Source organism: Eptatretus burgeri, chromosome 1 (assembly GCF_056783735.1).
Source record: "Eptatretus burgeri isolate ZD-2024b chromosome 1, Ebu_testis_v1, whole genome shotgun sequence".
NCBI lineage: Eukaryota > Metazoa > Chordata > Myxini > Myxiniformes > Myxinidae > Eptatretus > Eptatretus burgeri.
In genome coordinates this window covers 29,528,561-29,543,607 of record NC_140961.1, presented here as the reverse complement: position 1 = coordinate 29,543,607, position 15,047 = coordinate 29,528,561, and the positions used below count along the sequence as shown (strand labels likewise).

At 41.8% G+C, this 15,047-nt stretch overlaps 1 protein-coding gene across 1 annotated transcript in view; it reads left to right on the top strand.

The window, feature by feature from the left end:
- Window positions 1-2,409: 2,409 nt before the first annotated feature.
- The window catches only part of LOC147034142 (SH3 domain-binding protein 2-like), a 54,700-nt gene continuing 42,062 nt past the window's right edge, over window positions 2,410-15,047 (top strand). Inside the window, exons 1-2 of the mRNA XM_085877211.1 lie at window positions 2,410-2,680; window positions 14,626-14,806. Coding sequence (XP_085733337.1) covers window positions 14,656-14,806 — 151 coding nt within the window. The 5' untranslated portion in view covers window positions 2,410-2,680; window positions 14,626-14,655. The remainder of the gene's footprint in view (window positions 2,681-14,625; window positions 14,807-15,047) is intronic.

The window sequence follows — 15,047 nt, the reverse complement described above, 5'->3', positions numbered from 1 at the left end:
CGCAGCCTCGGTGAACACACAACCTCCGTCCACCTTCGGTTGCGAAGGTCATGATGTTCAACGTCAAGGAAAATGTACCCATGTACTGTTCATATAAATAGCAGACTGTTGTGGATGAAGGACATGCTGATCGATAACAAATAAATTTCGATGAAAGTAGGGTTAGTTATGACCACAATTTATAAATCTGTAACAATTGAAGTGCACAAATGAATGTGATGACTGATTGGTTTTTGGTTTGATGAGAGGGTTAAAAATTTGTAAAACCCACGAAATATTGCAATCCCAAATAGTCTCTCGAATGCGGAAAATGATTGTATCGAAGCCTATAATTTGAAATTTTCCAGGGGGGGTTGTTATACCCCAAGACCCCCCTATCCGGACCCACTGAATTGTTGGGACAATAAAAACACTTCAGTTTTCCTAATTTTCCCCCATCCCCCCCCCCCTTTGGGAAATCCTGGTGATGGGCCTGCAAATAAATATGGACACAGATGGGTCGATAGAACAAGAAAAAAAAGGTAAAATAACATTGAGAATATTTTTTTTGAATTTAATTTGTATTAAAAAATATTTATTTGTCTTTTGGTGGAAGAGGGGGATGGGGGTATTAAAGAAGGGGGAGGAGGACACACAAGGAGGGTACATGCCTGTTCATTCTTGTATAATGTCTGTTCCTCCAAGTTTCCTCCAAATTTGTTCCTTTTAACCCTTTCACAAAATTCGGAGAATGAGTTATCACGCATGAGTTCAATGTATTGAGACATTTGAAAGAGGAATAAACAATTTGCGAGATATTGTTTCCAGGCAGCAGGAAATTAATAGCCTGGCATGGAAAATTGTTAAAAACGCAATTTAAACCCATGTCATTGCACAATCCTACGCCTGTTGGCGATGGAAATCGAGCAGAAACAAATAATTTATTTTATGATTACACTGTGACGTCACAATGATGAAGTTTGAAAACATGTCTTTTCGAGGTTGTACACAGAATTACTTTCAAAACCTTTCTGTGATGAGATATTCATAATGATGCAAAAATGGCTTGAATGTTTACCCACTTGGGCTGGGAGGATGGACTAGAGTGTACACTCTCCATTAAGCCATCCAGCCTGGGTTTGAATCCCGACCCATATCTAAGCTGTCATCCCGGTGTTTCATCGGTCGGGTAAGCCTGGTAATTGGCTTAAGATCCTAGGGTCTTGGGTTTAAGTCCCTGTCTACCCATTGAATTAACACAAGGTGGGTTGATTCAGCATGTTATCCTTCGGCAAAATGAGTACCAGCTTACTAGTAACGGGGGGGCATTGCATCAACGGCATGGCTATGCCCCCATAAAATTATGCAGACAGCAGCTACAGACTGCATACAAATAAAGAAATAAATAAACAAACAAACAGGTACGCTGGCACCTTGAACAGATTCCAAATTCCTGAGTCAGAGGGGTGACCTGACGAGTCACTGCTTCAGCCGCACCAACGCTCTGCACAGGGCATGGTCCATGGGATGATAATAATTATAACAATAATAATAATAATAATAATGATGATGAATTTTCTATTATTAGGAAGTAAATATTTCCCTTACTAATTAAATTTACTTCTATAACGGACTGTTGTGAATGTAATCTCATTCCAAGATAATTTTTAAACGCTCCACCGAGCCATATGTAATAACTTGGGACGTAGATTGTTCCTGCACTGATGATTATTACTGCTGCCAAAGAAGGTGGAAGGAGGTTATGTTTTTACGTCTGTCTGTCTGTCTGTCTGTCTGTGAACAGGGTATCTCAAAACGTTGTGGAAGGATTCGGATGAAACTTGGTGGATGAGTTGGATGTATAACGAGGAGGAATTGATTCGATTTTAGCTGAAGTCCGGGTGCCTATCGGTGGGACACAAAACGTAAACTTTTCAGCCTGGTGGAGAGTACGTGCTCTACTGACTGCTCGACTGGCTCTACTGGATAGACAGCTAAACTTGGTGTCTTGTCTGATAGCATTAATTGGCGGACGCTAAACATCCCAGTGTAATGTCTTTCGCGAAGAGGAGACGAGTTATCCTCGCCACCCTAAACCGAATGACTGTCCAAAATCTGCTTTCAGTTGAACGTCAGTCCTTGCCAGCCGGTTCGTGAAAGACTTGAACGAAGACCGATTTGGACTCAAACCGATAACTGACTAACCCTATGTATAAGAAGGTGGAAATAATTGAGAGTTTTGCAATTATCGGTGAATCAAGGTGATTCTATTCGTTTGCCACGCTCTTCAAGAGCCTGGTTGCAACCGCTCGGCTGGCATTGGCGCTGCAGTCGAAACGAGAAGGTACTTTTTTTTTAATTCCAGATCTGAGTCACAATGTAACCCTGCACATATATGGTATGCACTCAACGATGCTGGAACTCTCAAACAAATTGGTTTCACTTTGCGATTGTGACAAATTTCGTGATTTTTATCTGCGCGCTGTTGCGCCCGCCTTCGTAGTATGTCCATCTGAAAAATTAATTGACGTGCAGGATAAAGCAGAAACGTTGCAGGCTTTGCCCAGTCGACCACTTCCTTTTCCTTTTGCTTGACCAACTTGATCTGCATCAAAACTTCACTTCCTGAGCAGAACAAGGCCGAAGGCAGCGAGGAGCGGATGACCTGCCTGGTGGAAGAGTGAATTCCTCTAAAATCTTGGTAAGACCAATTTTGACCATGCTTTGTGCTTTCCTAGTCCGTTCGTCGATGGTACACACATATTAATAACGGCTTTGACCACTGCAGGTTGAGATTTAAGGACGACCTGTCATCCTTCAGACCTGAGAAATCTGCTGAAGGAGCAAGGCCACTTAATAGTGGCATTTTTAGAGGAGAATTATAAATCCTGATGTGCTTTATCCTTACGTGGAAGGTGCTTTCAGAAACTTCCCATAACGAGACGCAACAGTCCAAAAACGGTTGTGAATTTGTGAGCCTCCCCCTGGAGGATCTGCGGAGCCTTGTAGCCCGTTGGAAGGTTTCTTTCTACAATTGGTACCCCTAGTTTTTAATGGTACCTCGTTGGATGCCTCGAGTTTCTTCAGTCCCTCGGAGTACTAAACCACTAATATTGCCAATGCGGAATCTTGAAGACCGCTTGGCCTTCCAAGATGTTCTTGCGTTATATTTGCGTACCTGCACTGAAGGTGTGCACCTGATAATTTTTTGTGTCCTTGACCTACTTTTTTACTTTTTACTTTTACTATTTTTTTTACGGATTGTGATCTAATTAACTAAAAACACTTTTTCATTAAAATTTGAATAATTTTCCTCCGATTTTCATGATGTTGAGTTTTATACATAGATTTGTAAAGTGTCACCCTCGTGTTTCTTCAATGTGTGTCGGGCCCACCGTCCATCTTTGAATGAAAGACCTTGAAGCGGAGGACCCGTCTGCTGGCACTGGTCGTTATGGATCCCACAGTGTTTTATCGCAAATAGTAGGCAGTTATCGCCGGCACACTGAAGAAATTTTCAAATACCTGCTCCAATCACCCTCCAGTCGAACATCAGGCCTGGCCAGCTCGTTCGTGAAAGACCCAGGCCAAAGACTCCTCGCGGACCCCACACCAGAAGGTGGGAATAATTGCTTGTCGTTAAAGAAGTTGATGTAGCAGCAAGTGTTTCTTGGACTCTTGCAATTGTCTCATTCACAAAACATTTTGAATGCCCCACAGAGCTGCCTGCACTATTATTTATATATATATATATATATATATATATATATATATATATATATATATATATATATATATATATATATATATATATATATATATATATATATATATATATATATATATATATTATCCTGGTGTTGGCTTACTGGTTGGGGTGGTGGGCTTGGGGTCCTTGGATCCTGGGTTCAAATCCCCTTCGGTTGTTGAATTAATACCAGGTGGGGTTGACTCTGCCTGTCATCCTTCTGAGGTTGGCAAAATGAGTGCCAGCTTGCTGGTATCCTGTGTCAGAGTGGTGACCAGTCCAGGATTGTGCCCAATAGCTCAGGAGACTGCTATGGTAGCACCAACACTCTGAACAGAGTATGGTCCCAATGGATGGATGGATGGATGGATGGTTACCCTGGACAGTGACAATTGGAAGTTCACCCCACGTCATTACAGATCCTCCACCAAATGGCATGGTCTCTACACTGTTCTCGGGTATATAGAGTGTGTTCGGTCGCCACCAAACCCGAGTCTACCATCTGTCATGTGCAAGATAAACCAGCTCTCATCAAAAACAAACAAATTTACTTGGCATTCTTGGCACCATACCGAGTTGGTTGATTTGTGTTGTGGGGTGAGAAGAGGACATGCTATTGGTCTCCTTGCTTTGTTACCTGCAGAACAAAGTTGGTTCTGGACAGTTGTTGTGGATGACCTCCAAAGGAGATTCCATCCATGCCACAAAACCGTGCTTACAGCAAAAGGAATATGTCTGACAACCCCGATAAGACCTGCATATTGTTCGACGTCACCGTAGGTCATCGACATCGAGGCCTGTCTATAACATCATTGGTTTGTTGTTGTTTGCGACCAATCTTCTGAGAACAGTGCGACGGAAGCCAAATTTACATCCAATATCATTGTCGCACATCTCAGTATTTTTCATCCCAATAATTTGCCTTTTTTTTTGGCTTCACTGCATCTTTTTATAGGTCAGAGTAACATAGTCCACTAATGGAAGGACACGATGGTGGAGTTACCTTCTTCAAACCCTGAGCAGGCAAAAGTGTTTTTTCAAGTTGATACCCCGACCGTGCTGTACGTGTTGGGTATGCAAAATTGACTTGGTCTAGTGATGGTATTGTCGACTTTTGTTTGAGACAGAGGAGACATGTGGGGTTTAGTATGGGTTGGAGCCCTTGTTGATATTGCGTTAGGGATGGGTGGTGTCCAGATGGACTCTCATTTCGCAAACTAAGTGTTGTTCTATAAGAGTTAACTTTTCAGGGGGGGGGAAGGTGGTTGAAGATGTTGTTTGAGGGACGAGGTATTCTATGGACTGTGATGAATAGATAGTTGTGAGTGTGCACATGGGGATGTTTGTGGGGGTGGGGGGGGGAGAGTTAGTGGTGTAATATTAAGGATATATGAGAGTAATGATGTGCACAGTTGTACGTTTCACATGTTGTTGGCGTGGAGGATTGGTGACCACAAAGTGACATTGGTGAGAGAGATGTTGAGTGGCAGAGGTGATGAATTTGAATGCCTTTCATATTTCACTGGATTACATCTGAGAGTACTTTTCTTTGAGCTTGTGAGTGGCTATGTTTGTAAATCCTGTGCCATCTTTTTGCTATCCTGAGAGATTTCTTTTGTATTTATTTATTGTGTATTATGGTCTGAAATGCCTGGTGTTGGCTGAATGGTAAGGTTTGTGGGGTTGGGATCGTTTGGTCCTGAGTTCAAATCCTGCTTGGCTGTTGAATTAATACCAGGTGGGGTTGACTCAGCCTGTCATCCTTCTGAGGTTGACAAAATGAGTACCAGCTTGCTGGTATCCTGTGTTTGGAGTGGTGACCTGTCCAGGATTGTGCCCAATAGCCAAGGAGACTGCTTAGGCAGCACCAACGCTCTGTACAGAGTATGGTCCTAATTGATGGATGGATGGTCTGAAGGAGTTGGCGGCTCAACCTGAGCTGGTATAATTGATGGTTGTCCGAATGAACTGTTTGTGGGATGTTAAGAATGATTCTTCGTGTTGTCCTCAGATTGTATTAGTGAGTGGTTTTACCGTGACAGTGAGTTGGTCGGTATGTTGTGTAAAAGTCATATGGGGGGTGGGGGGGGTCCGAGGTGATGCCCAGTTATGTTGGATATGTGTCAAGAGGAAATTGTTGATTGAGGAGAGTAATGGTTGTATATTCATTGGATTCATGTGTGTCGGATGAAAAGGGTTATGGAAGATTTTGATGGAGATGAAGTCACGTGGTTTGGTGTGAACCCGTTTTCAAGATTACATGGAGATCTTGCTGAACGGTGTTGGTATAGCCTGAACAAAATCGGAATGTTGTGAAGCAATAGTTAGATCATCTGCATATGATAGAAGTAGTGAGTCTGCTTGAAGGGTCAAGAGGTCATTGAGGAATAGATTGAAGAGTGAGGGCTCTGTGGGACATCGTTAGGTAAGAGTCTGATGAAAGAGAGGATGTGGTAATTGTTGATGATCAGACAAAATTTGCTAGCCATTTCTTATTGTTGGTATGCATGTTGCTGCTGACTATTTTTTTTGCCTCTGAGAATATGGTGGGTACGGTGTCAAAAGCTTCATCCATGTCTCTTGCCACGCGGACAGTTCTCAATGGGGGTTGTTTTTTGTTGAAGCCATCTATAATGATTGTATTGTGTGAATGTTGAGAGATGAGTGGTTGTTGAGTATAGTGGATGAAAGCCGTGCTGTGATGCGGTTGGAGGAATAAAAGGGGAGATTTTATTTCGGATGAGCCTTTCCTGTATTTTTCTTGTGGAGAATAAAAGGAGAAATGGGTCAATATGATGTTGGGTTATTATTGGGAGGTTTGTTAAGTTTCAAGATTGGTATAATGATTGTGTGTGTGTTTGTTTTTTTTTTTCCAAAAAGAGGGAATTTCTTTGTGTGTCCATAAGTGGTTATATATTTTAATTAGTGCAAATATATTCTCGACAGCACCAAATATCCAATGGCATTGTTTGACAAAATGGCTGAATTTGAAGAAGTCCAGAACATTGTGTGCAGTTTTGGTCACCACAATTCAGGAAGGACATAGCTGCCACAGAAAGGGTTCAGTGCAACGCCACTACATTAATTCTGGGCCGAGTGAGACTCAGCTATGAGGACCGGCTGAAAGAGACAGGGCTTTATACGCAATAAAGGAGGTGGCTACGAGGAAATATGATGAGAGTATAAGATAATGAAAGGTGTGCAGATAAAATAAGTGCAGATTAATTATTTAACAGAGTTGACGGTGATGGGACCAGTGGCCATAGCCTGATAATAAAGAAGAGGAGAGTGAAGATGGTAGCAAGGCAGGGGTCTTTTACTCAGAGAGTAGTTAATGCATGGAATGGTCTCCCTGGAAAGGTTAGTGGCAGCAGAAACAGTAGATACGTTTAAATTGGAGTTAGATAGTTGGAAGTTAGGGTGATAGAGGGGCATAGGGATGTTGGCAAGATTTTTGGGTAGCTTGAGTATGGATGGGTGATTGCGTGCATGTGTGCGGAATGCTGTCTGTGGGTGTCTCGTCAAGGGGTGGTGTGTGTACTTGATGTTGTGTGTTTCTCACCCAAGAACTGCCTTCACCCACACCCCCTCCACAATTCCTCCACAAAAAAAAACTATTTAAAAAAAAAAACAATAAAAAACATTTTGCATTTTTCTTTTTTTTATATAAAATTGTCTGGTTTATATAAAATGTGGCACAGGCATGATGGGCTGAATGGCCTCCTCCTTCATCTAATTTCCTTGTGTATCCCTTATGTACCGGGGTAGAAATTGATGTTCATTATGTGATTTTGAGGGTGCCCAACCGGGCAACCAAAACCCAACCACTTGTAAAATCTGAGTGCCCGACGCGAAAATTAGGTGCGCCAAGCACCGGTCCTGTAGAATTATAGTTTTTGGCATTTTTTTTTTTATCATCATATCTATAACTGATTGAAAGGTGATAGGTGGTGGAGCTACATTGTCAAACTTCAATTTATTTTAGTCTTTTTGTGATTGATCTGTTTCTGGGAATGCTGGCTTTGTGACTGATTGAAGTGTAGTAGTCCATGAGATGGACTTCTTGCTGCTTTTTGTTTGGGATTGTGTCGTCTTGATCGATTACTGATTCGTGTGATGGGGCGGGTTGCTGTGTGAGCTGTGTATGTTTGATACAGTCTGCCGGAAGTTTCTACTGTTTGTTTTATCGTCAAGACTGCTGATAAATCTTTCCCAGTTTATCTTTTTTTTTGGTTGTTGATGAGTGTGGTGATTGTGTTGTTTAAGGTACTAATTTACTATTAATCGTGAAAGTTGAGGTTTTCTTTTTGTTTGAGAGTATTTCTTTGTTTCTATGAATTATTTTCTCTCTCTCTTGTGAAGTTGGGATTGAAATTTACAACATGGCCTTCACGGATGAAATTTTGGGATGCATCAGTTACTATTTTGTTAAAATGTTTTACAACTGTATTTATTGAATGCAAAAACATCAACTTTTTTGAAGCTTGTTGTATGTACTGCATTGAGTGAGGTTAGGCCAATTGGTAAAAGCCTGGTGTTGGTTTAGCAGTTCGGGTGGCTGACTTGGGATCTTAGGGTCCTGAGTTTGAGCCCCGTTGGCTGCTGAACTAATACCAGGTGGGGTTGACTCAGCCTGTCATCCTTCCGAGGTCGGCAAAATGAGTACCAGTGTACTGGTAATATGAACACTACATCAACGGCATAGCCGTATCCCTAACCAATGATGCAACCAGCAGCCATAAGGCTGCGCTTGAAAGAAAGAGAGGCCAATTGGTTTTGTTAAAGTTGATATGTGTTCTTCAGTTCTTCTGTGATCTTTAGTAATGGATTTGGGGTTGAATTTATGTGTGACGATAAAGGGAAGGTAAAACACACAAGGAACTTTGGTGCAGGAGGAGGCCATTCGGCCATTCGGTCCATCATGCGTGTTCTACACCAATCCCAGTGTTGTTACCCATCACACGTAAGCTACCTACCATCCACACAAGCCAATATCTGATGAAAGGTTAGAAGTAGTGTGCCAGGATGTGATAGTCTTGAGTATGGGAGGGCATACAGTTATATCAGAGGACGTGGGAGATTCTTGAGGGTGAATAGGGAGCCTCGTAGGTGAGTTGTGATCATTAAGGATGTTTAGGAGGTCCATTTGTTCTGAACAGGGCTTTCAAAATGATGTATGAATGCTAAACAAGGCCTTTTGTCCATGCGTTTCCAATGACTCGGTTCTGCTCGCCAAGAACTCTTAACCTGCTGTTACTAACATGAAATATGTCATTCAAATCTTCTTTTAAACATAATTTTCAACATTTAGAGGAAAGAATGGAAATTTCGAAATGGTTAACCAAAATTGTTCCGGTCCTAAATGTAAATCGGACTCACAGAAATATGGGAAATATCCTTTGATGGGAGGTGTCCGGTTTGTACCGTTTCCTTTTCGCAACAGGTAAGCCTCCCCAGTAAAGCCTAAAATTAAAGTTTGGTTTCTGATGAACATACACAGGCACCCTCAATCCCATGATGGCCATATTCTTTTCGGACCGCCGTATGACCTTCACCATCAACACTTGTGGATAGAATGTAAATTAAGAAAATGTGTCCCCATCTACAATCCATCCATAAAACTCAACAACATGAAAATCGGAGGAAGATTATACAAGTTATGATTAAAAAGGTGTTTTTTGTTAATTTTGTCACAATCCGCCTGTGTGTGCACGTTTCTGTCTGTGCCGTCACTGATGACTTGCCAATAAACGATGAAACCGGTCGAACGATTGATGGGGGGCACGTAGCTTTGGAATTCTGTGAATGTATGTTCTCCGTGGGAATGTCTGCAGCTGTACAGGAACCCAGGTAGAGTTTGAAACAGCAAAGGGCTGACATTGTGTCGGTTTTCTTGGTTGCTTTCTTTTGGCAAGTAAGAGCAGGCGGTTAATTAATTACCCAGTCAGCTGGGGATAATTGATTAGGTAAGAGCTGATTGGTTGTGTTCTCTCAAATTACAGGTGAGAGATGTGAATGGGTCTTGAGATATATACAAATACATAATCAACACTACAATAATAATTAATAACTTTGAAAACTCATTTAATCAGTGTCATAGACGTATCGAGTTAATAACAGCTGGCAATTTCAGTTCGAGGTCAATTGGGTGGGCCAGTACTTTCACTCTCAGCAAAAAAGTACATAAAAATACAAATTTCACCTTGAAACATCTACATAAGTGTATGAGTATATGCGACCGAGATTAGAGGAGAACATCGGTGGAGCTGTTCCCAAAGTGGAGAAGATGCGGGTAATATATGGATTCATTTTTAGCTCGCCTGTTCGAAGAACAGAGAGCTATAGCGATACCCCCGGCGTGAGCGTGAGCGTCAGCGTCAGCGTGAGCATGAAAATATTAAAGTTTTTGGTGCAAGTTATTTAGAAGCTTGCCATTCATTTAATATGTGTACTAGGATGCTGATAATTGGCATGGAGGTTCCTTTGGGGTATACTATTGGTGTAGTGAAGTTGAAATTAACAAATTCTTTTAAATTTTTTTAGCTCGCCTGTTCGAAGAACAGAGAGCTATAGCGATACCCCGGCGTGAGCGTGTGCGTCAGCGTCAGCATCAGCGTGAAAATGTTAAAGTTTTTGGTGCAAGTTATTTAGAAGCTTGCCATTCATGTACTATGTGTACTAGGATGCTGATATTTGGCATGGAGATTCCTTTGGGGTATATTATTGATGTAGTGAAGTTGAAATTTAAAAATAATTTCAAATGTTTTAAATTTTTGACCTGTTTTGAACTTAACTTTTTTGTAGCACATCAACGTTAAAGTTTTTGGTGCAAGTTATTTAGAAACTTGCCATTCATTTAATATGTGTACTAGGATGCTGATATTTGGCATGGAGGTTCCTTTGGGGTATACTATTGATGTAGTGAAGTTGAAATTAACAAAGAATTTTAATTTTTTTTTAAATTTCAACCTAAGATGGTGTCAAAGCCACCCAATGCTTGCCTGTTTATACTAGACGCTTGCCATTCATTTAATATGTGTATTGGGATGCAATGAAGTCCAAATGAAAATAAATTTTGTTGGTGTACCTTTTTCAGAGACTCAACATTTGTGAAGTCAAAACACTACATATTACTTTTTAGCTTGCCTGTTCGAAGAACAGAGAGCTATAGCGATACCCCCGGCGTGAGCGTGAGCGTGAAAATGTTAAAGTTTTTGGTGCAAGTTATTTCCTTTCTAATGTTTTTATCTACCACACTATTTTTTACAGATTACAATATACAAATACATATATTGCTTTAAAATTATTTGGATCAGACTTCACTGCAATGCTTTATAAAAAAATATTATTAGACTCGTCTTTTAAAAACGATAAATATATAAACAGGTGAGCATTGGGTGGCTTTGACACCAACTCTCTGGTTCTTGAAGTTTCTCTCTTCTGAATTGATCCTTCCACAAAAGTGCTTAATCCACTTTGTTAATTACATGATATTCATGGCTTTATAATGTACCAATACTTGCTGGATTTTCTTCTTTCCTCCTTTTACTCTTTACTTGTTTTTTTTTTTTTCTCTTTATACTCAATTGTTTCTACCTTTGTTTCTTTCTTTGCCAGTGAAGATTTTTTTTGCTTTGCACTCCCTGGAATTACTGCTGCACTTAAAGCGGGCGTTTTTCTGAAGATATTAATCGGCCGCACAGAATTCAAGCCAATAGCGACGCTTGTTATGAAAATAAACATTCAAATCTTTTGTTTAATTTTTTTAGTGATGACTCATGGTTAATGAATGCCACTTCCTGTTGTGTTCATGTTGTTTTGTTTTGCGAGAAGACATTTGGGAGTTTTGGTGTAATTGAGGAATATTGGTTTCAGCGACTATAATTTAGCTCATATGGGTAAAAAGAACAATCTGTTTGGATGCAGGATCACGTGACCAGAAACAGCCCACTGGATATAAGCCAGGGACTGTCATGTGCTGATTGATATGTTGTTGTGAGGCACATTTTGGGATATTAATTGGCCATATGAGGATAAGATTTTAAGATGGCATGGAGAACGCAGTGGGTAGAACAACAAGAATAGAAAGTGAGGAGACTATATATCTATCTATAATTCCAGGTGTGTGTGTGTGTGTGTGTGTGTGTGTGTGTGTGTGTGTGTGTGTGTGTGTGTGTGTGTGTGTGTGTGTGTGTGTGTGTGTGTGTGTGTGTGTGTGTGTGTGTGTATGTGTGTGTGTGTGTGTGTGTGTGTGTGTGTGTGTGTGTGAGAGAGAGAGAGAGAGAGAGAGAGAGAGAGAGAGAGAGAGAGAGAGAGAGAGAGACTGACTGACTGACTGACTGACTGACTGACTGACTGACTGCTGTTTCTCGACAACCACTGGTCTGATCTAATTGAAACTTCCCAGGTATATTGCTGGGGACCTGAGGATGTGCCTTTTCAAGATTTGATATTAATCGGACAAGTGCTTCCCAAGTTATGGCCATTTATTTACCAAACCAATGACAAGACACGTTGCTGCGTAGGCGTGGCCGATGGGGAAAGGGCGCCATAGTTACCGTGGCGTAGGAGTGGCATTGGTCAATGGCAGCGAATGTCATGGCAAGCAAAGACAGGGAGGTAAACTTGATTTTAATTTGGATTTTAATTAACTCTGTGTGTGTAAATATCACAGCAGTTGTTACTTCAATGCAAGCGATAATTCGTGGAATGCATGTGAACATTCTGTATGGGCACGCGCTACTTCCGGATAGTGATGACTTACTGTATTCTAGTAATTTCTTGATTTCTTATGCGCATTTATAGATAAACACAATGCCCCAATCCAGTCGTCGTTTACGAGAGCGAAGGAACGGCCTGTGTGTTTGTTTGAAAGTTTTTTATTATTATTATTATTATTATTATTATTATTGTTTTTTTTTTTTGGGGGGGTTTGCAAGTACGGCCACGCACATACGGCCACGCGAGAGCGAAGGAACGGTCTGTGTGGTTGTTGTTTCTGGCACATGGTTTGAAATTTATATCTATATTTTTTTTTCCACGTACGGCCATGCACGTACTGCCACACACGTACGGGCACGCACTTACTGGCACGTACTAGTATATACAAAAATGCGTTTGGGGTTAATGAGTCATCATTTATCTCTTTATGATTGTCAGTATAAGTGTTTACAACCCCAATTAGCAATGGCCAGGATTGTATGTTATGGAAGGCTTCTGTCATCTTCACCCTCATGTCTGTCTTCTCATTTTCCCTCTCAAATCACAACATACAACTCTACTTCAACATGGTGTGGTGTTTCCACATAGGCTACTACAACCCCTCACAAACACTCAAGGAATACCACGTGTGCTACCACAGCACACGTGGAATTCCTCCAAAGCACTTCCACGTGTGTTGCCTCAGCTTTGCGACAGCAGATGCGTGACACTTGTGGGACAGGGGTGGGGGAGGCGGAGGGGGGAGACCTCTCCACCAGGGTAGAGGGGCCTGGCTATAAAAGGTGGCAATGCTCACAAACATAGAGTGGAAGATGGAGATAGATGTCACGGTAAGCAGACACATGAGAGACCCAGGGAGACGCGATGGCGGAGAGTCGTAGCGAGATGCCCAGTGTGCCTAAAAGAGGCGCCAAATCAGAGGAGAAGAGTCTACAAGGCAAAAACGGATCTGAAAGGTGAGCCAGCTGCAAAGCGCCATTGGTATATCTGCGCAGTTTGTGACACTATCCTGCGTCGCACCTCTCAACACTTCCCCACAGGAAAGATGCATTTTAAAAAAAAAAAATTGAAAGGTTCTGGGGCTCATGGAGGAGATGTGACACAAATCACACAGCCACATGCAGACAGATACATGAGACAACACTCGACAACTTTTCCACGAACACAGCCGCTAAGATTGGAGGAAGTGACGTCATTTCCAAGACCACTCTCGGTACCAGCGACCTCATATTTATGGAACCGCTTTTTCTCTCCACACTCAGTGGGTCAATCAAGATGGAATTTCCTCCAACCCATGGATGCCGACCTCTGGGGTTTTGGCCCCGTGCTCTACCCCTTAAATGCAGAGTGTCAAGTCTTTTGGTATGACTCTGCCGGGGCTTGAATTGCCGACCTCCCAAAGTCTGAGCAGACTCTCTCATCATTATGCCACCGAGTATGGCTCAAAATGGCTTCAGCAGACCCTGTGCACAACCTTGGCCTGGATGCATAGGGTTAACGGCATTTGTGTTTGATTAAAAACAGGCCACCTGTGTCGAAGCTCCCCCTACAGTACGTAGCTCTCGCGGACTCAGAAACCAGGTGGGAGTTTTACACACTCTTTTAAGTACCGGTCAAGATGTGCACGGACAGACCCATTGTACAGGCTTGATCCCACCCTCCTGCCACATTACAAGTCTATGTACTATGACTGATGTTGAGACAAACTTGTGTAAATCCATGCAATAATTACATCCCGTTTCATTTTGGCTCCATGTGTAATGCCTCGTGAGATATCTTCCCTTTCTCAGTTCTGCCTTACCTATATCTCCCAAACACGTATGCGAAAGAAATCCAGTATCATGTGCAAGGTTGGGATGGGTGGGGAGAGGGTGGTCACAAGAAACTCGCTCATCACTGGGAATACACATACACGAACCGGAAGCTGCCATCATCTATCCTGAGTTTTGCAGGTACAAGACCATTCCTTCATGGTTGAAGGGAAAGAAACATTTACCCCCAACCTCTGCCCAGCCTTTCCCCCACCCCCTCCATGCATTCCACCAAAATAAGAAACTTAAAAATAACATGAGCAAAGATCAAGTGGTTAGATTACTAATGTGGTTTACAAGTCTGATCAATGTTTCCTCGATATTTCATTTTATTTGACTTCCCTTTCCCCCTGTTCTTTTCGCCAGAGCTGGAAAACACCGTGACTCTCCACCTTGATGGCCAATCCATGCTTCGTGAAACCTGCCCATGCCTCCTGGCCAACCCCAATGCCCTACATCAGCGCACAGCATCTTTTGGCGATACCTGCAAACATCAGTGCCTTTGGATATTTACACAAGAAGTCAAATTCCCAGCTGCGCAACCGCTGTACGCCCACAAGGGGTTGATTGGGCTCCAGATATAAAAGCTAAAAGTCTTTGTGCACTTAAATACTTATTTTGATATTACTACAAGGTGATCATAGATCATGACTTTCTGAAACTATGAAAAAGTATTCTTGAAACATTGCAAACATTACCCCTGTTTATACAACCACCATTATTTATTAAGGTAGGAGGATACCTTTTGCTGTGTGCTCAACTATTGATTGGTTTTGAATCTTCTTTTT